The 27,520-nt window shown below is 30.0% G+C and overlaps 1 protein-coding gene across 6 annotated transcripts; it reads left to right on the forward strand.

Moving 5' to 3' along the window:
• Positions 1-1,253: 1,253 nt before the first annotated feature.
• LOC119679244 (DENN domain-containing protein 1A) lies at positions 1,254-27,439 on the forward strand. Of its 6 annotated transcripts, none has more exons than XM_038091476.1 (11): positions 1,632-1,648; positions 1,791-1,973; positions 16,548-16,818; positions 16,908-16,961; positions 17,024-17,284; positions 17,360-17,821; positions 22,227-22,259; positions 22,399-22,914; positions 23,186-23,872; positions 26,629-27,142; positions 27,245-27,439. In XM_038091476.1, the coding sequence occupies exons 1-10, from the start codon at positions 1,632-1,634 to the stop codon at positions 27,133-27,135; spliced, it is 2,991 nt and encodes a 996-aa protein (XP_037947404.1). In that variant the 3' UTR covers positions 27,136-27,142; positions 27,245-27,439. The 6 variants fall into 6 exon arrangements, with proteins under 6 accessions (XP_037947410.1, XP_037947404.1, XP_037947406.1 ...); XM_038091478.1 differs by lacking the exon at positions 27,245-27,439 and having other exon boundaries at positions 26,629-26,874; positions 26,932-27,215; XM_038091479.1 differs by lacking the exons at positions 26,629-27,142; positions 27,245-27,439 and adding an exon at positions 26,586-26,618.
• Positions 27,440-27,520: the final 81 nt, after the last annotated feature.

The following is a 27,520-nucleotide window of genomic DNA, read 5'->3' on the forward strand; positions in this document are numbered from 1 at the left end:
TTTATACCGGAGAAGTTATGTTGAAGATAATTGATAAAATGAAAACTATCAATGGGGGCAGTGACCGAACCCATCCCCAACCATCACTATTCTACTACGATAACAGATTGCGATCGCAATATATATAATTCGATTCTCAGTAGAGTAAATATAGGTTAGGATAGTCGTTGATTCTTTTTTATTAGCCGATACACTTAAGTCATGCATTACGTCATGATTCCAGTATTCATTGTTAAACCAAGTAGAAAACAATCCACAATTACAATTATTATTATGTTTAATATTAGATGTAGTAATAACAACGAATAAATACTAATTAAATGTAAAAATTCAATTAGTATTTTTAATTGTTTAACGATTAAATTAATTTAAAAAACACTGTCGAATGCAATGTGCTAATAGCTCTATTTACTTATTAGAGTGTATAAAATTAATACTTTTATGCCACGTTTTTAGCTAAAATCTTTCGTTTTTTTTTAAATGAATATATCATCTTTTCACAAATCTATAAAAATCTCTTTTTATTAATATTTACAGTCAGTTTGAATCTATGATTATATATCTATGTATATAAAAATATCATTATTGCTGTCAAATCAGTTTTTATACCCCATAATAAATTATATATACATTTACCCTCCTAATCTGTGAACTTGATAAATTTAACAAGTATTAACAAATAATCGAGATTTTTATCAAACAAATGCTTTTTGCTATTCTATGGAAATATTAATCAATTTCAAAGCTCAAGTTGTAAATTTGTTATTGTTTTGTTTTCGTCATTTAAATTGTTTAGCCTTTTTAAACTATTTATTATGTAATAATTAATTTATATATAAAATATTTGTAATCCGTAAAATGTGATATATACATATAAAATTTTATTCCGTTTAATTTTTTTTATTGATGTTTATTAATTTTTTTTGAAATAAATAAATAATTAACTAATTTATATATAAAAACAATTACAATTTAATAACAAATTAGATATATAAGATGCTATGTATACGCAGATATCCTTATTGCTGTCAAACTTTGTTTTCTTTTCGTATAAAATGATGTATGCATGTAATATGTGTAAATACTGTTTTATTTTATATTTTTTAATTTTTTTTTATTATATATTTAGGAAATGAATTTCTATATTGAAAGAAAATAGTACAATATACAATATTGAAAATCATAATTGCAATGTACATTTTATTTTTTTACATTTATTGTGAATTTATTTTCGAAAAGAAGTTGTCACTTACAAATTCATTGTGAATGACCAAATTTTAATTTTTGTTTTCTTATTGTCTATTATTCAGAGTGGGAACTTCGTCGTCGTGATTCAACCAGAAATTTTGGCAGAAGCTATTGTTTAAGGAAGGCATTTTAAAAATGTCTAAGAAACATATTTTTTGTTAAATAAATTCAGTAAAGTTAATCATGAATTCAAATTAATGAAATATATCAAGTGTTCTGAAATTACAAGCGGAAAGTCAAACACTCTCAAAACGGTTTCGCAAATTACGTGTGCCTAAAGAAATTTTGTAAAAAGCATAAAATTAATCAAAAAATATGAAAAATAAGTGAATTCAAATTAAGAGCATATCAATAAATATAAAGTGAATAGAATAGTGAATAAAATGAGTTCCCGTAACAGGTAAACGAATTAAGTCACAAAATTTTTTTCTAATATTTGTTTGTGTTGCCAACATATGTGGGCGTTACTTGACTCGCTACTGTGCCTTTTATCAAATCTCTAATTGTGGATAAAGTAAAGATGTATTTTTTTTTTGTAACAGAACAAACGTAACTAGGCTGTTGGAGTACTGGTGCGAGGTACAGATACAAGATTCTGATCGCGATAAACCATTCGGTACCTATATTCCAGACAGCTATATCTGCGAATGTTTTCCAGATAATTTTCGCGAAATAAAAGTGATGCAAAATATTCCAGCTTTTGCATTTCCATGTGCATATGAGAGGTAAGTCCAGTCTAGTCATTTAGCAAATTGCATAGCCTTTAAGTAATTTTATATATGGTTAATGTTGATTAGGCATTTCCGTTAGTGCGTTTCGAATGTTTTTGTATATGTGTATGTTTATACGAGTTTATGTTGCGTCGTCCCTTTCCGCGATCGCTACCGATCGCAGGTGAATTGTAAACTATTACTTGATGAATCATGCATTTTTCATTCAACGACTTTTGAAAGCTTAATAGTTTTTTGGTTATTGCTTAATACTGCGCGGTTTTGTAAATAAATAAATTTCTTGGTCATTTTATTTAACTAAGCGCTACTTTATTTGCAAGAATGCTAAGTTTGTGATGAAATTATTAGTGTTTATGTAATCTTTGTTATTCTATCATATGTTTTGTATAGAGAAACGAGTAACTACTTTTTTAAATACCTCAAAAAATGTAAAAACATTAGTTAATTATAACAGGATAATAAAATTTTATTAACATGTTATAATGAACATTAAAACACAGCATCTTAAATTAATCTATTAGTTTCTTTAAAAGTAAAAGATATGAAAAATAAATATCAAAGTGGCTTTAGACTGAATTGTTCCACGACTGACCAAACAGTCCCTCTTAAACAGAATCTGGAAAAATCAGAGCTACTACAACTTTGTAACGGTGAAGATGCTGAAAAATTAGCAAAATCGCAGCGCATGAGATGAATCCGACACGTCATGAGAATGCCGGAAGATAGACAACAAAAGCAAATACTCCATTTCTCGCCACAGAACGACCGCAGCAGAGGTAAACCTCGTATTAGATGGCTCGACAACGTGATCGACGACATCAGAAAAATGGGTATCCAAAATTGGAGGTCTAATAAACTTTATAAGCTTTGTCAGCAAAAAATTAAATTATTTTGCCGCACAAAAAGAAAATTGTGGAGTTAGATACAAGTGAAGGTGCCAAACCTGAAGAATATGTTGACTGTAGTAGGATATTCTATTCAAACTGCAAAAGTTTGGTGCTTTTGACGATCTTGTTTATTATCACGTACTATATGAGTGGACCACTAGCTTTTCTATTGATCAATTCTGAACTCTTTAGTTTGAGTACCTAATGCAATTCATCCAGTAGATGAGAGCACGCTTTAAAATTGATCATGGTTTTCTCAAATAAAAGCCTCAAAATACCAATTTTCTTATAATTATACATACAGACACTATTTTTATTGCTGCAACCCACAAGGATCTTTAAAACAAATAATGCGAAAGTATTTAGAAATATGTATGTATACATGGGTTAGAATGTAAATCAGTGACGACTGCTCTAAGGTGCGGAGGTGTGCGGTGAACACCCTAACATAATTTGCAAAATGTCAAATAACATAGGTATATAAATTTATTAAGTATCTTCACATCAACAATTATTATTATTTATTACATTTCCATATATATTTTTAAAGTTTTAGCAAAAACAATTAAATATAATTGTCTATGAAAACTCAATCAATTTGCTTCTGTTAGCTGGTATACTTGTTAGTTGTGCTCATATATTTGCAGCTCAAATCACAGAACATTTCTATTCCATTTCGTCTCTCCCCTTTGTGTGCAAAGAAGTTGGCCGCACATTCATACGTTGCATATGAACAAAATAATGTGCGTGTGCTCCCGTTCGTAATATCAGATATAGAGATTTATATAGTGGGAATTGTATGAGAGTAATTTTCTGTTCTATTCGAATATCAACTGCATGCATACAAATACAACATCATGATTTGCCAAAGTGGTTGCATGAGCGGCTGAAGTTTGCAGCTCATCTCACCATACATTTCTATCACATTTCGTCTCTCCCCTTTTAACAGTAGCACCGACGAATTTCTGTCGGTTACTGTGCGGAGTACTTGTCCGCACATTTATACGTTGCAAGTGGGTTTGATTTTGTTTGATCACTGCATAAACATGTATGGTTCTGAGTTAAAACTCTTTTGTTTGAAAAAGTTGGTTTGATGTTACAAGTATATGAAAAGTTTTGTTTCTTCCATATTGATATAATATTAAATTTATATATAAATTATTAATTTAATTGTTTAATATGTTATTTTGTTAATGAATTGTTAATATAATATTGCGAATATATTGTTGCCTTATATAATATAGTTATTATTAATAAAAGATCTCATATATTTTAATATAAGTGGTACATGTAAAAACAACATTATAGAAGGGCCGCACACCCTTCCAGATAGGGCACGCGTCGTCACTGATGTAAATAGATAATGGTAGTGTGAGAGGAGAGGGGATTCTTTAGGAGTAAGCATAAATTGAGAATGGGTGAGTAACTCACACAATCATCTATCATTAATAACAACTTTTCAACTGCTTTAAAACCCTTTACCTTTTTTGCTCTGTAATCCTTTGAATTAAAAGTTGTTGTGAACAATTCATTTTTTTGGCTACCGGTTTCTTAGCAAAAAACTTTAGTTTTAAAAAAACAAAAACTAAATCCATCCCGTCAAATTTAAATAATTTAATAGATATTTCGTTCTTACCGATGTACACTCTCGCGAACTGTCAAAAAAGAACTTCTCTAGAAACCTATTTTTTCTTAAATTTATTTTTTTTCTGCAAGTTTCCACTACTTCTACAATTAGTATTAAAATCAATACGTAGTTTCTCTGCGTGGGATTCTTTACACAATTGATGAGATAGAACTGTAGTACGCTTTACAGTATTCACATGGTTCATTTTTATAAGTTCCCAAGATCTGATTAACCGGAAGATATACATGACCTAAGTGTCTTCCATTTATTTAATCATTTATTCATATATTTTATGTGGGTAAGTTATGTCATCATGTATTTAATTAGTAGGGTTAAATATAATGTTTGATACATTTCCATTGGTTAGCCACCACCGGGTAGCAATACTCGGAGCTAATATGCAATATACTGAAAGTGTGGGTTTGTAACCATGAAAATGTTTATGGGGCCATGACGGTGATTAATATCCATTTAGTTGGTGACTGAAGGTTTGGACAAAAAATAATAAAAAACATTTTAAAACTTTATGTTAAACACAATTAATTACCTAATAAAATACTTTGCAGCCATTAGCTTAGAGAGGCCGAACTTTCTTCCTGATATTAAAGTGAAAAATCTCGTAAAATTCACTATTTTTATTATTATTATTGAGTAAGGGATCGTGCACTGCGACCTAAAAGATCTATTGTGTCCCTTTGTCGGGTTAGAGTATTTCTTCAAGTCCGATTTCTTTAATGAAAGACAGTATGGATCCTATCTTCCCCAGTCTTGAATCCCTATGATCCATGAAATAACCTCCTAGGTGTTTCTTTCGCTTATGCATCAGTGCCGGGCACTCCCCAAGCACATGTTATGCCGTTTCTCTCTATTCCCTGCAGTCTGAGTTGGATTGAATTCCTAACTTCGATAGGTGATTATTCAATCTGCAGTGACCGGTCAATAATCCCGTAATAATTCTTATGTTAGTTTTCGATTGTACTATGCAATCTTTAAAGCGTTTTAGGTTGTAAGTCCCTAAAAGCATTTTAGATTGTGAGAGTCTTGGTAGCATAGAGTTCTCTCTCTTTTTTCTCTGCGTCATTCATAATAATGGATAGAGCTCCTTAGCCTAGACCACAGAATGGTTCTGGGCCTATCATTCTTGATGCCGTGCCTCTACTTGCAAGTTTGTCTGCCATTTCATTACCTTGGATACCAGTATGTCCCGGAATCCATAAAAGGTGCACCTGATTGATCCCACCGAGTGTGTTCAGCTTGTCAATTCATTATTGCAATTTTACGGTTCCGGTAGTTAAAATTCACTAATAACACTCAAATTTTAAGAAAAGCTTACCGCGATGAACTACGTATAAACACTCTAATCAAGTACCGGTGATCCATCAAGTCTATGCGAGGTTTCGGTCTACCTAAATGATTTTAATTTTTGAACAAAAAGGCATTTTAGATACTTGAATTAATTACTGTAAATAGTAAATACAATACTGTTGACAAATTGTTTTTCTTATCAATCCGTTTCAGATTTTTGTCATTCTCCATTTACCTACACATCTTAATTACTTTATCAAATTTCTTAGCTGTTGTACATTTCATAGACCTTTTTATTCTGACTATTTGCAAAATTATCAAAAAAAAAATACGCACGAAGCTATATATACATAGTATATGAATATTGTATTTCGTTTATTGTATACATTAATACCTACATAAAGTATACTGGAATATGTAATATATTTGATTTAAGCTGAGCTGAGCATGAAAGCGTCAAATATCGTTAGTTCAAAGTTCTTCAACAATAAAATAATTGTGGTTTTATAATCTGAAGTATACATAACATAAAACCCAAATTGAAGTCGTAATTTATTTGCAGACTTCATTATCAGTTGTATGTTTCCTTCTTTTTTAAAAATTAATTTTAATTTTGTTTTACATTTTCAGCTAATCTCTTCATTCTCTTAATAAGTTTATGCAAATATTTATACTGATAATAGTTTAAAACTCTAATTAAATATTCAAAACGCATAACTTATGTCAGAGCCTACCAGTTTAGAGGGGAACGGGTTATGACCGCGTATTTATTATTGTTTGTTTACATTAAAAAATTCATTCATAAAAAATTATATGAAGACAATATTCATAATATTGGAATCACTTATAACATTTTGTGACGTAATTTACTTATTTTGTAATTAATATTTGAAAAAAAAGTATAAGGAATATACATTTTAATGCAACACTTGAAAATTCTTCAGAAAGATTGACACAGAGCTTTTCTGCTAAACAAATATTAGCTTCTCTTGAGTCATATGAATATATTAAAGTGCAAGATTCGCGCGGAAGTATATCTGCAATTACATCACTTCAACGCAATTTATCTTTTTTGTAAAATGTATGAAAGAAAAATTTTTATTTTTAATAAAAACCAGATTATGAAGAATCAGAAGACGCCAGTCTAGGCGTCTTTATTATCTGCAATCTTATTTGAACCAGAAACTGTAGTATTCTTTTAAATAACAAAACTGTACTCATGAAAAATATTCATTTTTTTTTTATTGAAAAAATTATAATACACTACTGTGAAAAGGAGATTAGTTATGGAAAGTGGGAATGAAAGTTGAGAATATAAATATATTATAATAGGTTAACTGTCATACATATGTTGGCAAAACTTCTTTTCTCACATATTTTAACCATCAACTCATCTCGTTCCACCCCTTGTATTTTTCGAGTATTGCTTTCTGCACGGGTATTATAAAACAGTATATGTTTGTTTTTGATACGTTACATATTATGGATTATACATTGCAGTCACGGTACGGTAAGATTCTTAAAATCAGTTTTTCTTAATCCAAAAGTTATTACAGATCAGAAAATTATTTAATGTGGTTACAGAAACCGGTATCAGTATCTTCTCAAAAAATAATATCATTAAAGGTAAAAAATACAATATTCTACGACGCGAGAGCGAACCGCCAACAGGCGATTGTAAAACCCTACTTTAGATTTTCCAAATTTTGTTCTACGATTAATATTTTAATAAATATGAAATTGTTTTTATGCAATAAAATCCACTAAAATAAATTAAAATTAAGGAGAAAGAACATTAGAGTATTGAGCGGAGTGATTACAGGGCCCAACACAGACGGGATTCACATTATTACTATTGAAATCATCTCGGATACATTTCAATTATATGTCGAGGATATGTACAACACAGATTCTCTCTCATCCTCTCTTAGATTCATTAAGGAAACTAAGTAATTCGAATTAAATAAGCCTAATCTGTTTTAGGTACTATATTTTACAAAACTTACTTTTAATAGATGATAAATAAGTTAAGAATTCCCAATAAGATATGTTGTAAAGATCTAAAAATATTTTATCCTAACCTAAAAAACTAAATGAAATTTTTTAGAACTTTTAAAAAAAGTTATATATTTACAAAGAATATATAATGGGAATATAAATATTCACAGCCTCAAAAACTGTAAGTAAATTTAAGGCATAAGCAGATTTTTATTTACCATTAAAAATAAAATTTTGAAGTCCAAAATTAGCCTAGAACTATTTAAACATCAACAACGAGAAAAAATACTTATATATAATTAATACTTCTTTATTAGGCAGACCTCTTAATATATTTTATATAGATCATCTTGTTTTAGATTTATAGCGTGCGGCTAATATAATAATTTTCAGTTCGAATCCAAAACTCCACATCGAATAATTTGTTGACCAAAATCATCTCAATCTTAAGCTATTTTAGTTCTTCTCTAGGTCGGTTAGCAATAAACTTGTAGTTCATAATTCTTTTCTATATATACTTACCAGTCATTTACATAGCATAATCTCTGTGTTATAAATTTAACAATATGCAATCAATCCCAAAAATATTAAGTTTCGTCATTGTATCGAAAGCGGTAGCCATTTAATATTTTATTATTTTTATTGGAGGGTGTTGATGAAATCACAGGAGGTACTGTCGTTATGGGTGCAGCAGTAACCGATCTGCTTGCTTAGGCGCAGGAAGACGAGATACCTGTGATGGAGTTGACAGACTCAGAAGATTGATATGCGAGTTCGGTGTACTTGCTAAAGATGTTTGAATATAAGTTTCAGCAGTGAACCATATGTCGGCAATATATTCAATGTTAAATGTTTATAGGCAGAGCTCCAGTCTATGTATTTCGATAGTATTTCTGCAGTACTAATATTTTGAAGTCAACATTTTGTTTACCAATATTTGTGTTTTTGAAATCGCGATCGGAAGATAATATATTCTATTCGCTGTTAGCATTCGTTGTTACTTTCAGTGATTTCTCATTGCCGTTTTTATGATCACATCACATCTAAATACTATAGATTACAAATTTATTTGGCGATATTCTCGGTTATTATGATCTTCTCTAAATATCATCTTACTTCGATTCTGGATACTTTCAGATATTTGGTTTTTGTCACATTCATTTGAAGTTTAACTATTTTAGCAGATATTTTGGAGTTATCAAAATAATAATATATATAAATATTGGTATTTAAACTAGACATTTTGATTTATTACAATAAACAAAATTCAAAATTTTGTTTTGTTCCTCCACAGTTTCCAAACCTAAATGGTTTGGTGTGCTGAATTATCTAATTAAATGCGTTCAATGCAAATACAACCTTGTCTTTTAATTGCAATAAGAAGTATTATGATTTGACTGCTTCTATCACAAATCGTACAATTCTTCTATCACAAACCAACGGTTATTTGGTTGGTTAATGATACATTATAGTTTCACAGTTTTACACGTTATGTGTGTGTCTCAGAACGAGAACTTTTAGAATTTTTGTCACTAATCTCCATTAATTTGAACAATACCAAACTTATCATATAGATTAAAAAACATTAAGGTTTAGCAACCTTGAGTACATCTATAACTTAATAACTGATAATTTTTTACATATATAATAATATTTCATATATGAAGACATATTAAGTAGTTGTCTGAAGAGGCAGCATTTAATCTTCTTATTGGGTGTCACAAACTTTAATGTAATAAATAATTCAAAAAATTTATTTACAAAAAAAAATAATTTATTGTTATTTGCTTACAATACGTAAATTTTATTTTTATTTTTTTTTGTCAAATATTTTTACAACTATTTTTAATAGCAGCTTTTATATACATAAATATTTTATAAATAAAAATTCAATGAATATAAAAATTGCTAAATAATTAAAATGGATGAATTTGTTAAGAGAAGTCATTGATAATAAAAAAAGACTAACTTTTGCTCTTGAACTTTTTAAAAGTATTGTAAATAAGTTGAATTGAGTTTAAGTATTTGCAAAATAAAACTTTTAATCCAGTTTTAACAAAGAAAATATATTTATTCAAAATATAATGAATATGTATAAAATGTGAGCTACGCTTCCTTATCTTTTAGAATGGAATGGAAAGACAAATCATGGCTACAATAATGATATCACAATATAGGTATATATATATATTTGTCTGAATAAACTATATACATGTTTTATTTATTTGGAAATTTTAAATTAATTACATATTTGTAAACTGATAAAATAATAAACAAATGTATATATAGCAATTGCACGTAACACATGTTGGGTAGTTTTTAATACGAGTATATTAAAATAAATAGAAGACCACAATGTTGAAAATGCATTTTTTTACAAAATGCAAGAGGTTATATGTACATTCCATGACACGTGGAGTGGATAAGACATATTATACTTTGCCGGAAGAAGAGGCACCATCACGAATATTGCAAGGCGATCATCATAGAAACGTGGATGGATGGATGCATCATAAAACCAAGAAAAAAATGAAGCTACTTTCAGAGAGCATCTGAAAAACAAAGAAGAATAGATAGATATTGTAAAACAAACTTAGGTTCTAAATAAACTGACTGACTAAATATGTCGATGATTATGATGGTTATCTTATTCCTAAATTCCTGATTCAGTAACATATGTCAAACATAAATCTAATTCAAAATATCATATATATAATTTATAGTTTGCCATTTTATATACGGATCCTTTAACAACCATCAATAGTTATGAAAACTTACTACAAAAATTGTGATTGTTCTTCACAACGAATTTTCTTCACTGATTCTTCAGTAGTTTCTGTTTTACTTGGTACATACACCAACAAACAAAATTGTAACATCTCAAAAGGTGCAACACCACAAGTAACTCCGTGATGGGTAACATTTGCTCTGAGGGTGGTAATAGGTCTAAATTTTTTTTAAAAATAACAAAGCTATGACATAAACTGTTCATTCTGACGGTTAGAGCCACATGATTATAAATTTAATTTAGCTTGACATTCAAGATATGAATATGAAAGATATGTCATTCTTAACAGGACGATGTCACAGACCAATAAAAAAAATTTCAGCAGCTTTTTAAGAATCATAAAGAAATAATTGTCTCTGTTTTGACAATCATGCCCTTATTTCTGCCAAATCGTTTTAATTCCAATCAGCAACTCAATTCTGTGACCGAAGTTTATGATTAAAAAGTGGCTAAGAAAAGAAATCGTTACTGCCAGACAAAGAATCTAATTTATTCGTTTAACTACGGTAGCGGAAATATCTTCAGAAGCACGCAACTGAGGTTGCTGTTTCCAGATTATCTAACAGGTTATCGTGCCCTGCGTAATCTTCTTAAGATAAATAACGCAGGGCACAAGAAATGTTAAGTGCAGGAACAATGTCGAATCTGCTTAGAAGCAAACAAGACTTTTAGTCACATACTTTGTAATTGTCCGGCTTTGATCTGAACCGGAGGCAGTTATAGTACCGACGCAGGAGGGGATCACTTACCAGCGAGTTACTATCCCCGTCTGATATTAGAATGTGCTCAACAATTGACATTTTCAGCTGAACAACGGATTATGTTTCGTTTAGTTAGAGTGTATCGTTCCACTAGGAACTAGCAACCAGTTATATTTTAGGCTTCTATAAAATGGTTGCTGGTTCATATACATGGTATATATGATCGGTATACATAAACTTCCATCTATTAAATTTAAAATTCAATATTAAAATTCTATGTTTGCTATATTCAAATCTAAATATGCTAATTACGGTAACTGTATATTGTTGATGCTTTCAATTTATTATGAATATTATTGTAATAGTATAACTATATAGTTACAATATTATCAGATGGTTATTTTTAAAACTATGTTCTTCTACGAAAAAATTCTAACCACGATAGTTCATAAATTTTTTGCACTGTGGTTTATTTTTTTTCTATATTTTTTAGTTTTTTTTTAATTTATATAAATTAAACATTTAATCAGAAATAAATTTTTTTTGCGGTTCTCCAATTTCACAAAAAATAAATTTTTGAGCACATCGTTGAGGTTAGAGTTTATTGACTTCGCATGCACTTCTTATCAAAGAAGTGCATAATACGAGAATTACATATACGGTTCACCGCAAATACGCTTCAAATCTCATTTGGCTTAGTCGGTCTCGTAACCATTAAACCGAAGATCCCCCATGCAAAGCATGCGTGACTTTTTTGAGCACGCCTAGCTTAAGAAAACCTACTTACTGGGGTTGTGCATGTTCACCTGTATGTTTTATGATTTTTGTTTTTTACAAATAAACAATTTATGCATACTCCGTAGTATTTTTCATAAAATCAATCGTCAATTAATTAATTTAATTACTTTAAAACGTATATTTTTCTAAAAATTGTTGTATGCATTGTTTAGTGTCACGTTTGATGTGTTTTTTTTTTAAATTTTGTTTTTTATTTTTTTATTTTTTCAATAAAATCTTTATTATCTTTTAGGGCTTGTTTCCTCGGTCAATTGTCATAAAAGTAGGTGTGTGTTCCTTATTCGATTGCATGTGAAAAATATTTATTTAATTTAAAGCAATCATTTTACTTATAAACGTACTAAAAATAACATTATATGTACATATATAGTGTTGTCCGGATAATTCAGACAATTAATGCATAGAGAGTATTCATGTAATGTTATAGATCCTTGCCCACAAGGCATTACAAGATGATTACGTGGGTTCTGTGAAATGGAAGGAGATTTTTTAGGATTATTTAGGAGTGATAATGGATTGTGGGATGGATGGGATTTAAATCAAAGTCAACGGCATTCGTGTAGTCGAATTGTTTTCTTTATCGAATCGAAGACAAAAATGTTTTTATTTTCCAAAACAATTTTTGATTTAGGGTTTTTTTAGCTGACTGAGAATTTAAACTGATAATACGAGACAGAAATATTATTTATATGAAATTTTGTTTATTATATTCTGAAAGATAATTTCATGGCTATTATTTTTTTAATATTATTTCCGGCATGTGTCCACCGTGGCTACGGGTTACATGGTCCACTCGATCACTCCATTTTCTGACTATTTTTTGCAATAAAATGGCCGTATGACGTCAATGGTGGCATGAAGATTGGCTCAGAATACTTCAAGAATTGCTGATTTGTCGGCATTTACCAATGACTTAACATAGTTCTAAAAAAAGTAATCGGTAGGTGTTAAATCACACGAACGAGGGGGGTCAGCTAACAGTACCAGTTATTTAATCATTTTCTGGAATAACTTTCAATAACGTCTACACACTTTTACCAATTATGGTATTATAGATCCGATAGTTCTACAATTTATAATGTATTTGCAATATTTTACGAATATTTTAGTACCACTTAGCACCATTTACGATAGTTTTTTTGAGTAAACCTAACACAATCGAAATTTTGTGTAGAAATACTCATAGTTCTTTTGCTTTCTCAAATAGTTGGTTAAATGGGATACCACATTTTACAGGTTTTTTTTGAATAACGGTGAAAACGCAAAGCGGCTGAAAATGTGAATAGAGTAGTTGGTCCTTATACTGTAATAACTAATTATGGGCAATTTGGGTTCCGTCGAATCCGTTCTTTATTCCGGTAATTTCGATGTCAAAGATGCACCACCCATTGGAAGACCAATTGTCGAAAGTGTTTATAAAATCATGAAAATTATCACGTCCGATCTGCTGTTGTCGTGTAAACACTGTTTCGATTGAAAAAGAGCTACCAAAAGATTGTACAAAAAACCGCTTGGAACTATTTCAATAATGATGGATGCAAAAAAAAAGTTCGGTGTATGGGTGTCACACAGGTTAACGCAAGCGAAAACAGTCGTGGTGAATTGCCAAGCCAAGATTGATAGTCAGAAAGCTTTTGCTGTGTATTTGATGGGATTGGCAGAGAATCATCTACTATGACTTGGTCCCCTACGGAACTTGGTACTGTTCATCTTATTATATCCACCTTATAGTCAAGACCTGGTACTAAGTGATTACCATATGTTCCTGTTCATGGTGAACGATTGACGATTTTATTGGTGAAAAATTTGCTTCAAGAGAGGTGAAAATTCGACTGTCTCAATTTTTGGCGAATTGGAACATGGACTTCTATGAGAAATATAATTACCTTAAAAATGACAACAAGTTATGTAACAAAACGGCGCATATTTGACAGAAATCGGATCGTTTTAACTATGGAAACTAATGGATTTCTTTTTACTGCACTTATTATCATGTTATTATCATTCTGTATACTTGTTAAACATAGCTAGAGTAGCCTAGCTTACCTATTTAAAAAGAAAAAAAAAGAAATCTTGTTTTTAAATATGCATTCAATATATTCAAATTAATTTTAATCCTTTAAAGAAAAGATTAAAGCTTAAATTTTATAACATAAAATTTAGTAGTTTAAAACTACTAAAACAAATCATAAATTAAATTTCCAAAAAAAGTTAAAAACAGCATTTTATCTTTACGATTTACCGAAATCAAAATTAATTATATACAATATTATATCAATTTAATTATAGTACAATATTTCAAAAGTCTAATTGATTGTGCAAAATTTTGCTAACACTAATTGACATTATCTAATGTTTACCACCCGTGGTCAACACTATTTGACCCACTTTGTGTTTAACTTCCAATTAATAACTCCCGAAGTACGAATTTATTTAAACCGTTTTACTACTCGTACCAAAATTCAAACGATTTCGGCGGTTTTAAGACAATCAATTTTATTAGTCATCCAACCGACTAGTGCGTATTTATTTATATGTTTGTCAATAGATTTTTTTTAATACACGCTTGTTTTTTATATATCACATAAGTTTTTATTTCCAATTAAAGAAAAAGTGAATGTATCTCATATGGAGAGCAAAAATTTCGATCATTAGCTGTTTAACCATACCAATATATGAGTATTTCACGTTTCGTATTTATTTTATTACTCAACTTCACAACTGTGGCGGCATTTTGGTCATAATGAAGCGCTTGAAGGTAACGAACGAAATAGGTTTTTCTTTTCATTGTAGTAAAAAACGTGTACCCACTCTGACTAACGAATAACTTCTCAAAAATAATCTTAAACTTACCGTTTTCATTGGGCTTATCTGTTTGAAAAATCGTAAAAATTTTGTTTTTAATTTTTTTAATTGTTATCTCTGTGATGACGTATGGTATCTAGTTTAATAACGACAAGTTATTTGTGTAGATAATAAATTAGTATAAATAAGTTAGTCACATACATCTGAAATTATTTCACGGAATATGTTCGACAATGAAGTCAATGATATAACTTGTAATAAAACTAGTTAGGATTTTTATACCTTTATTAATTAATTGACAAATTTCAGCTACATTTACGGAACAAATAAAACAATTTCCTAATCCGGTCAAAAAACTATTTGTAAAAATTATTAAAAATTAAAATCGGGTTTTTGTTGTTGTATTATATATAGTATTAAGATCTACCAGCAATGCAGGAAAAGTTTTGAGCTCAACTTTTTAGAATTTTCGCAGTACATAAGAATAGCGTACTTCTTTAAGATCTTTTATATATCTTTTATATACCTTTTGATTTGACTATAAAATTTCGTGTCAAATTTTTCAATTTTGAAAACAAAAAGTAGCCGCTGTCAACACCTACATTCTTAACAAACTCTCATTTTTTTTTTCCAACGGGTATTCAATATCATTTGTTCCATGTTCGTGAATGGAGTCGGTTTATAGCCCTTCAGAACGGTTATCATCAAAAACCATTCACTTCTATATTATTGCATATAATGGCCTTCAGTCTCTGAGAATTTTAACTTTATCCTAGCAACCAAATTATTTTGCATTATATATATATATCTGTGCTGCATAAAACAGGATTGGGTTATAATTCTTATCGACAGTGTTGTTGCAGGCTTCAACAGATCTATATAGCAGGGGACATGTAAATAATTACAAATATAAGTTAGGATTTGGTTGGCTGGGATAAGATAAAAGATGGAATTAATGGATCAATGGATCATAATTGAAACTAGTCTGGATCAAGGTAGAAAAACATGGATAAAAGTGTGCCGATTTTGTTTCCATTTATCTATATGTGTCATTATGTTTCTTAATTTCTACTCTTGCTGCTTACCCCATGGTTTTTGAACGTAGTTTCGAACTTGTTGCTATAATTTGCTATAATATAAATTATAGTGGTCTTTTCAGTATTTCTTAGAAACTGTCTGCTTGAGTCGTCTTTATATCGAATGGTTAATTTTTAATGGGAGTGATAAGTTAAGTGTTAAAGAGTGGATCAGCGGAATGAACACAACCACTATCCTAAATGAAACTTCTGCTTCTAAGTTGCTTTTAAGATCTGAAATTTCGTAAAATTATTTTGTTAGTTGTCTCATTTTTAATTTTAGGAATCTACATTTAGATTGAGTCTCGGTATTACTACTTCGCCACTTTGACTAGATATGTTTCTATAATTTAAAAAAATTTTGGTTTTTCAAATTTTGCTAACAATCATTGTTAGTGACATATTCCGGATTGTACCAAGAGAGAGCTATATACTCTAAAATATATTATACGATGGTGTTTTTGCAGTCCACTTAATTTTTATATTATGTTTTATATGACCTGGGTTAAAATATGATTATCTTCTAATCTCTTCTAAATATGCCACTTACTTTTTATAATTAATATATTCCTTTTAATTGTAGTGAATCCGTGCAATCGTACTCGTTTGTTCTAACGACAGATGACTCAAAGTGGAGATTTGGGTTTTGTCGACAAGATCCCAAAACGGGAACCGCAATGGTATTAATTACATTTTTACCATGGCACGATACCTTTCTACGATTCCTAACAGTATTAGCTGAAATACGACGAACAAGCAGAGATGAGTTTCGTACGTTTATAGCTGAAGCATATAATGGCGGTGTGCCCAAACCAGGTAGTGATCTTAAATTATACTACAATGGAGGACAAAGTGTAAGTTTCTAAAAAAGTTTTACAAATAAATTTTATTTAAATTGCTTTTAAACAATTTAATTGTAACTTTAATTTATTTATATTTCTAGACTTTTGTATTTGAAAGGCCACTACAATTTCAGCTTCCCAGTATACCTGGAAACGTAAGTTTTACTATATACAATAGTTTAATTAATATTAATAAATATTTTTTATTTAATTTTAGCATAATTTAAATTTGTATTATAATTTCGTCGACCCAAAGAACATGATAGCCGTTTTCGCTGCAATGCTAGCAGAACGCAGAATAATATTTACATCTCGTCGTTTAGATAAATTATCGTCATGTATACAAGCAGCAAACGCATTTTTGTATCCTATGGTATGGCAGCATATATTTATACCAGTACTTCCTATGAAACTTAAGGATTATTTAAGTGCCCCCATGCCATATCTGATTGGAGTACCAAAATCGGTCCTAGATACTGTGAGTACAATTTTTTTTAGTAAACATGATTTAATTATAAATAAATATATATTAACATTTTATTATTTATTATAGATGATGCCCGAAGAACTTGGTGAAGTTGTGATTTTAAACTGTGATACAAAAATATTTGAAAGTCCTTTCGATGACGTACATGAGTTGCCAACTGAAATTGTTTCACAATTGAAGAAACAATTAAGCCATTCAAGTGAACACGTAGGAGATCGAGTTTCAAAAATTTTTCTTGGTGTATTAGTACAATTAATCGGAGGCTATCGAGATGCTGTTGAGTTTCATGATGTAGGCAAATGTTTTAACCGTAAAACATTCATAGAATCTCGTCCATCACATATCCGACCGTTTTTAGAGAAAATGATGGAATTACAAATATTTCAACAATTTATCGATGAACGATTGGAAATGCTTAATACAGGTTTAGGATTTTCGGATGAGTTTGAAATGGAAACTGTGCGTTATGCTGAAAAAATGAAGAAACGAAATAGAAATTTAGCTTTCATTAGAACCGTTAAAGACAAGGTAAGATATACGTTAATCAAACCAAATATTTTTATGGGAAAATTAAATCCAATAAGAAAAAATAGATCTTATGATGCTTTATACGAAATGCTTTTAGGCTATTAACAATTACAAATATATGTAGTTGGTTTTTATGTGCCTGGCTGTGAAAGTTGCTTTAGCTGTTTTGTCTTGTTATATTTGGTGAAACTGTTCTCAATCATTGTTTCAATTATTTATTAAAAAGCCTTTATACATATGCATATACACTTCTATATTGTGTCACCTTACAATACACAACAAAAAGCACTCATATACAACCAATTATTAATTTTGTACCATATTGTAAAAAAAAAAGATTTATATTTTGTGTATATTTAACAGTGATATTTTTTTATAATCCGACATATTATTTTTTACATAAAGTATTGTTATTAATCCGCGTATTTATTTGTATTATATTCATTTTTTCAAATCCTTTAGCTGAACAAATAGACTTATTGGTTACAGAAATGATATCCGTACAATGAAAATGTTTTATAAATTATGCAATTACTATATTCCTATTACTTTTGTTTAAGCTGTTAACTAAACGTTTTTGGATAAGAAACCTTAAATCGGTAAGCGTTATATATAGCATAGTATATATACGTAGCAATCTGTAACTTACTTAGTTCTATCACCGAAAATATCTCCTCAGATAACAGCTTAAGCATTCTCCTTTTCACCATTTCTGCTTTAACAATTTTTTTGTTAATTCAAATCTACATATATATAAATATTTTATTTAATAAACATATAATATTTATTATTTTCTATACTTTGATGCATTTTTCAAATTCTTAATCATTTTATTATTTTTTACAGTATAGTTTGGGTAAACGCAGTATCTCAAGAGTATTTACAAACCAAAGTACTTCCTATCTATTTTAACCTACAACAATTAAAAATACGTTTAAGAAAAAATTAAAAATATTCTGTAAAAACAAAAAAAAAAATGAAAAAAAACAACTCCTACCAACTTAAAATTTTAAATTGTTATTTAATATATAACAATATTAGTCGACTCGTTGCCAACAGCGAAAAAAGTTCGTAATAACTTTTAATTTAATTAATGTAATTTTATATTGTAGTAATAGTTTGCTTTTTAAATTATATTTTATTTTATTTTTTTTTTTCAAATCTTTTTTTGTTGTTTTGTAATTAACTAACACTGGCACGTATTGCAATAAGAGCACAACACAAAAATTTGTATAGATTTGCACTTCAGAACATATTCACAGAACAATTGTCTTCTTATAATTGTCTTCTACTTGAATTCACTTAAATTTTTGTATAAATATTATTTTTGGAAATTACATTTTGTCACCTCTTAAACTGAAATTAATATGATGATCTCAATAAAATCACAATATTACTTTAGTATATAAGATAATATGCAGTTTTGTAAATATATAAGTTTTTTACCTCTAAAATTCCATTCCCTTAGCTGCGTCTCAGTAAATAATGATCTAAATCTTCTTTGCTAAAGCAGTACGGATCACGAATAAAAGTAATTGGTAACGCATCATATTGGTCTGCTACTTATTTGTAATTATAAAATGTTTTATCTTTTTTACTTACGACTAAATGTGCTCATTTGTTGATTGTTTTGTAGTTCTCTTCCCTATCATATAAAAAATCACATTGTTTTATTAGTACGTCCCACTTTTATACAGTGGATATATTCCATATTGAACCAGAATGTCCAGTTCAATTGCTGATTCACCCCATTGTTATTGTTTCTCATATTAGTTAATCAGATCATTGTTTGTTGAAGCTTAACTCTTATAATTGGCTAGTGTATTTTGTTATGACCGTTTTTTACACTATAACCTACTGGTTGAATATCATTCATCAATGAACCTGGGCTTTATCTAGTTCACCACATTGTTTTTGTTTCGTGTGTTAGTGATGATTGTTTGGCATCATCATTGTTTGTTGAAAGGCAGTTCTTAGAATTGGCTTGTGTATTTGTTATAACCTTTCTTTTACGCCATAATCTCCTGGTTAAATATCATTTAACATTTCGTAAGAATGTGGTTGTTTATGTCCCTTTTGGGTGGTTTATGTGCCTTGGTGGTTGTTGTAGCTCGCTGGTTTCTAATATGAACATTAAGGGATTTACAAGACGAATACATGGTTTAGGATGTGGACGTCTGATAGTTGATTAAGGATACGGAGAATTAGGCAGATGATGCATATTGGAGATGGGTGGGGTTTAAATTAAAATCAACCTGTGGGACAAATGGAGAAACATGACCACTTCAATGAGGTAGGTCCAAAGGTCGATTGGACGAAGATTTGTGTATGCAGTGTGATAAGACAATAGATAGGGGGGGGGGGGGCGTAAGGGCGTTGAGGTACAGTTTAAGCACATATTAGAAATAAATACGTATTTCAGTCTAACACTGTAGTTTTCAAATTTAATAATACTAATAATTTTCTTAGAGTTGGTTTCTTGGGACCAATACAGCTCACTTTAATATATTCCACCAGATAATTATAGTTTTTTCACATATTTGTTTGATAACTGTATTATATATGGTGTATACATTAAAAATTGTCTTCATTTATAAATCCAATCCATATGACTATCATTTCACAAAACCCTTTTTGAAATAGTTTTTTAAGTAATTCTAAGTATTCTACACTGCCAGTACGTACACTACCTGTACATACTGTTCAGAAGTTATTATCATATCTTTGAAACAATCTGGGTTGAGATGAAAAAAATTCCTTATTCTTTACAATTTTGAACTTCTTTTCAATCTGTTAATATTTTATTTATCTATAAATTATAAATTTATAAAAAATAAATTTATATTTATAGATGTAGTTATATTGTTATTGTTGTAATCCGTGAAGATATATATATTAGGAAATATGAAAAGAATTACAATAGCCGATATTATTCTACATAATAGTTTTAATCCACACGGATAAACAAAGTTTTTTAGGACTTATACTTTTATTCCTTGTAAAATATATTAGTTCCCTGGCAAATTTTATACAAATAAAGGAATATAGAAGAAGATGTTTATGGTGACTCTCTCTTTTATCTTCTATATTTAGAATTGATTTCTTTAAATTTAATTTGGTGTGTTTGATTATTCAAAACTGTTGCTATACTATGACTATATTGATAAGATGTCAGTCAGCTAGATAACAAGTCTTATCTAATTCGATTTTAAATCGGTTTTATTTAACCTAAAACCAACATTTTTGGATTAAAATGAATTATCTCGACCAAGAAGATAGGAGATAGATTTTATAAGCACTTTATTACATTGTTTGGTTGCCCTTAGGTATCCCTTTTAATCTCTGTAGTTTTTTTTTTTGTAGTAAAAAGGAAGAAAGAAAATTTAATTTCCTTTTTATTATATATAAATATTCTTTAGAAAGTTTTGAATTTTTTTTTTTCTCTCATTAGTTTCTGTAAGTTTTTTTTAAAAACATGATTATTAAATTGCAATTTTTTTCTACATTAAACTATGAAATATTTAAACTTCAGCTATAGATATATCCTATATTCATATTGATCTCTAATATCATGCAAACTTTAATGGCTTAAGTTTTATTGAAAAATACTTTCTCATTGTTTCGTGTGAAACTCAACAACATGACTAAAGATTGTTCCCTTAATTAAAAATACTGCGTATAATACCTTGAGATAAGAAATATTTTTCTTTTCGTTTACTATTAAAACTGTTTTAATTAATTAATCCTTAAAACACATTCTGATGGTGCTTGGTTTCAATATTTGTATTCTGAATTCTTATACCAAAGTACTTACTCTGCACTTCACTCCACACATTATTCATTTATAAGTAAATGTTTTCTATGGCAATGAATTTAACAAAACTGCTGAAGCAAAAAGAAATAAAATTTATTTGATAAAAATTGAAAAATTTAAGCTTTTAAATTAACTGTACACGTAGATTTATTTATAAAAATGCCAAAATTTTTGTGTCATTATATGATAAAATGGTTTATACTAGTACTTATTGAAGCAGAAAATGTGCTGTATGAAATCATAACTCACTACCTTTCCTATATACCAACATCATCATCATTATCATTATCAATTATCTCGGTATTCATATACATTTAGAAGCACACACTTAGCTTTGAATTATAGTTATTAATCATTAATATTAAAAATTTATTTTTTCTGTATTCTTTCATGTTTGTGTTAAATTATTGCTCACATCACAAAACATTTTCTCCTATTTGCTACTCTGCTGTGGATAATTGTTGGCAATAAAAAAAACCGAAAAATTGCTGCGTTCATAATTTTGTTGTTCACTTGCTCGTTTATTGTTAACGTGCTATTTTGAATATCAAATAAACAATTTCAAAACGCCTACTTACTTAAAATCTGCAGACTAATCCTGCTGTTAAGTCTGCTGTAAAATCGGTGAGTGGTTATAATGTTGAAGTAGTTAGTCTAATAGTATTAATAATATTATATAGTCTTAACGTAGTACGCTTTGTTTAAATATGTATTTATGTGTATTGACTAATAATTTGCTTTATACTAACACCCATTGCTTTAGGTCAAAGAAGGCTCACGTGGCGTAAAAACAGCCTATAAAGATCTCAAATCAAAGTTCCGTGATATTACACCGCCAAGTAATCCACATTTTCGTTCACATTTGGCTTCAAATTCTCAACACGATCGCATTGATGGCTACGTAGGTGGCAAATCTGTAATTGGTCATCATTCAGCACCAAGCTCTCCTATATTTAGCAAGCGTACGGTTGCCGGCTGTGGCAGTGGCAGCAATTTACCCTCAATAACTGCTGGTGGTTTTCAATACGCCAGTCCTGAAGAAATAAATGGAGCCACACAATCCATGCGCAGGACCAATCCGTTGGCCATGTCTAGCTCAAGTTCGCACATACACTCGAACGGTCATACGGGCAGTGCGATTAATACTTCTCATCACCATAATCGGTTGGCTTCATCTCCAACTGTTAGTCCGGCGAGTTCGCTCTGTTCGTCGGAGATGAATTTATCTCAAGAACTGCAAAATCATCCGCTCTTTAAATCTCCAATTGTGGATCGTAGTGTAAGTTTCCAGCATTAATTTCATTTTAGAAGTATAGTATTTATTTAAATGAATATTTTTATAATTACTTTGTAATCGCTTTAAAATATCTATTGCTATTAACTACATAAATGTGCTTCGTGTTTAAATCTATGTTAAATGTTGTTTTTTTGTCTGTTATTTTTTACTTTTATTATAATTCTGTTGCACATATCTGTGACGTTTTTCATTGTTTTAATGACAACTACCACACAATCACAACTCATATCAACACACATTTAAACATACTTAGCTTAAGCCAAGCAACAGCTTAGAGCTCAATCATCGCATATCATCATTACGTACTGGTGGAGCACCACCAGCCAGACCACCACCACCATCAGCTCAAGCGCTACAATCAACAATGCCCAATCATAATGCAATGCCGCATTCATATTACAATCATCCTTACACATCGCAGCTAGCGCAACGTCAACAGCAACAGCTACGACAGGAGCAACAACAACGACAACAAACTCCATTGCAATATATACTCGCACATTCACATATTGATACGAAACCACCCCAAATGCCACGTTCACTGCCAACAGCACAAAATCACACTCCAGTACACACCTCAACACCCAATAAAATCATTACAACCGATTCAATATTTGATAATCCTCCGGATATGCAATCTCCACCAGTACCACCGAGGCGACAATGCAATTATAATAGCAATGTTATAGCGACTACAGCTGCAGCTGTACATGCAGGCATACATCGTCTCGAACGTAATTGCTGGCAAGATTATGCGGATCATAGCTTAATTGAACAAGATGCATTGCGTAGCTCATCATCCTCAAATAATTCCACAACATCGTCATCCGATTCAAGTGCATCATTTGTGTCGGCTTCATCAACATTATCTCATCAGCAATCGCCGAATAATATTGCAAAAATGCCAGTGCCAGCGCCAAGACTTAAAAAAGAAAAAGAGGTACAACCCCAACATACTAATCTTCACGTTACTGCGTACGAAAGTTAAAACTACGTGCGCCTACGTTACTAAATCCTTTCATCATTTAACTTTTAATAACTAACCCACATACATAATATTGTGCAAATTTTCTAATTAGTTTATTTTATTATTTCAATTATGCACTAACTAAGAAAACATAAGCCATCCTAATATTGGTATCAAGCATGTATTACCAGTGTCGTCTATAGCCTAGTACTTATGTCCATTTCGTACAGAAAATTTATATAAAACTACGTGTAGAAAAGTGTTCCACAAATTTGACATTGTACATATTTTTTATATGAAATTTTATAACAATTGTTCTAGCAAAATGGATATAAGTACTATCAGTATCTATTAGTTTGACTTCATTTAATTGTAAGATCTAAAGTAAACACTGAGGATGTTTTTAATTTCTCTGTTCAAGTGCCCACACGTTTTATAATTTGCCTCCAAAGAATCTCGGTGTACTATAATGTATATACTAAATCTATTTACAGTTGAATATCATAGTTTTTTATCCAGGCATTATAAACAAGTGAGTTAATGTAGAAATTAAAAAATAAAATTTTATTGAAGAGTATTGCACGTTTATTCTATTTCTGCCTAATGGGAATTCAAAATCTGTGCTTAGCACTTTGAATAATACTCACTACATGGCTTATCTAGCAAAGATTGCAGTGCTACATTAAACTCAACTCAAATTACTTTTTTATTATTACTACTCTACACCCATTTAAAGTATGGTCTATAGTTAAAAAAAATTCTTGTTTAACTTCAAAATACTTGCGATTCATTTATTTTAATTAAAAAAAATGGGATATTGTCTACATATTTTTTCTGAAATATAGTGTTATCGACAGGGTTCGTATTTGCTCACTCATGAGCAGCTCAGGCTCATGAGCAAGAGCAAATTCTTATGTGAGCCCAAAATTGTCTCACATTGAAGAGCTGCTCACCAGCGTGAGCCTTCAAGTTGCTCATATTAAAGAGCTGCTCATGAGGTCTCAACAGCCGAGAGCTCACGAGCTCAACTGTTTAATAAAAAGCGATTTATTAGTTTATTTGCTTTATGTATCTTTATAAACGTTATATGTGAAAATATATAATTTTATATTAAAACAATTTAATGAAACAATAATTTGAATTTGAAAAACAAATTTATAAAATATTATTATTTTACACAAATAAACAATACAAATATATTTATTGTTTATTTTAAGAACTTTGATTATTTACATATTTTAGTTAGTTCAAGGTTATTAATATTTTAAATCTTTTTTAATGACATGTTTTGACAAAAAAAAATAATAATAAAATTTTAAATTGGGCGCATGAGATCTCATGAGCCGCAGCTCATACTCTTCCTCGCGAGCGTGAGCCCATTTATAACTTAATGGCGGCTCTTGCTCGTGAGGGTGAGCTCTGTAGTTGGGCTCGCTCGTGAGCGTGAGCCATCGTATGAAAAGAGTTTTTTGCCGGCTCATGAGCCGTGAGCAGAATGAGCCGAAATGAGCCGCTCATGGGTATGCAAATACGAACTCTGGTTATCGATAAATCTGATCATTTAAAAACACTAACCCCTTTGAACCAATATTTCAAATCAAAAAATATAAATTTATCACTACAGTTAAATATCTGGTATCATCAAATTAAATAAACATAGTTCCAAGAATGAACGGTTCTATGTTATCTCACTCATATTTTACAATGACTAAGTACCGTTCATCTCTCCCAAAAACATTACTATACATTAAACATTACTATTACTATAACTACTGTTTCAAATACCTGGTTTTAGGAGCAACCGGTTCTATGTCACTCATCTATTTCAGCGGTTTTTGCCGCTTACTACTCCCAGCTGCATTGTGACAGTAACAATAAAGTATATCTCACTGTATATCTTTACTGCTAATAATACATCATGGAAGCTTTCTGAATCATGACTGTAACTTAAGTAACTGTTATTCCAGGAACGATTGACAGCACACTACTTAGCGTTTCAGACAATCAAGTGTCGTTTATTCGAAGCCCATGCTATTTCTTTTCTGCTGAAGTCATTTTTAAGTTTTGACAAACTTTTATAAAATATAGTGTGGTTGGTACTTATGTCCCGTTCAAAATACAGATAACTGCGACGAAGCTGCAGAAAATGAAAGAATTTCTGCTACAAAAATCCATATGTCAAAATCCATCTCATATATTTTATCGCATACTACCCAATAGGAAGTAAATATAAATTAGAGAGCATTGTTGAAATGGTAACGTAGATATGTTCACCAGTAAATCTTTTTTTATAGTTCATTGTCCTCACTAAAATTGGGATAAAGTCCTGTAGACATATGTCGGTTTGTGATCCTGTAGAAGTTTCACCCTTTCCATTAAATAATCCAAACATTATCAGTAAAATAAATGGATTAATTTACAATATTTAAGAATATAATAATTTTTTTAGCACTTTTAAATATTTTCAAATTAATTTGCGTATCTGTGTACTTTCATTTTTTTTTGTGTATTTAAGTCATCCACTTTACTGTTTCTTATTTAACTATAAAGTTTTCGTCTATATTAAGTTTCTTTTCTCTCTTTCGATATTTACACAATTATACTATATTATTTGTTTTGTCACATAACTAACATACTTTTTTCATTTTTATTTTCTTTTTATTTACTTCCTTGCACGCGTTACTAGTTAGAATCACATTTTTAATAAAACTCTGTATATTTCTATGCAGTCTATTCGCTCTTTACAACCACATAATCGACAAGCAGCAAATAGTTCACCTATATCATCAACACAAACTGGAGACTCAATGAAAGATTTAATATCGCTGGACGATAGCCGTAATGCTAGTTTTGATTTGGAAGATTTTGATCCACTTAATCAAAATGCACGACCATTTCCAGTATCGGCTGTCAATAATAAAAAATCAACAACATTGCCAGCAGGTGCATCCGCATCAATGATGACCACACTAAGCGTAAGCAATCCATTATATCCATACTATTTGCCTGATTATTCGAAACCACCATTAAAGCCACCAACAGTAAAACCGCCACCGCTGCCAACAAGCTTGCCACCGCCCATGCCACCACCGGATGAAGACTTTGAACTATTGCGGAAATATGGTTTAGATCAATTTACATTGACGACAACGCCCAGCACTTCAAACACAAATAATACCAATGGCACAGCTGCATTTGCAACGGCCGGCATGAGCAATTGGACGACCTTTGATTAAATTCAAGGTTTTTATATTTTATGTTTATCAATTTATCGATTGCTTTATATATTTGTCTTTATTTTTATTTTATAATTCAATTGTTTCACAATTAAATTATTAAATACAGGGTGTGATTTTGATACAATTTTTATACCAAATTAAAATAGTCAATTATATTTGTATTTATTATTTGCTGCTTAAGACATATTGGTTTACACTAAATTGAATGTACGAATTTGTACGAAGAAGCAATTAAATATCGAAGTGACAAGCATTTCATTTATAAAAATAATTTACAACGCCAATTTGATATATAAATGTAGGAATATATTGTAAACAAATTATAGAAAGAAAAAGGAATTAACAACAATATAATAATTCTAATACATAATACTAGTATCTA

The sequence above is a fragment of the Teleopsis dalmanni genome, chromosome 2, assembly GCF_002237135.1.
Source record: "Teleopsis dalmanni isolate 2A chromosome 2, ASM223713v2, whole genome shotgun sequence".
NCBI lineage: Eukaryota > Metazoa > Arthropoda > Insecta > Diptera > Diopsidae > Teleopsis > Teleopsis dalmanni.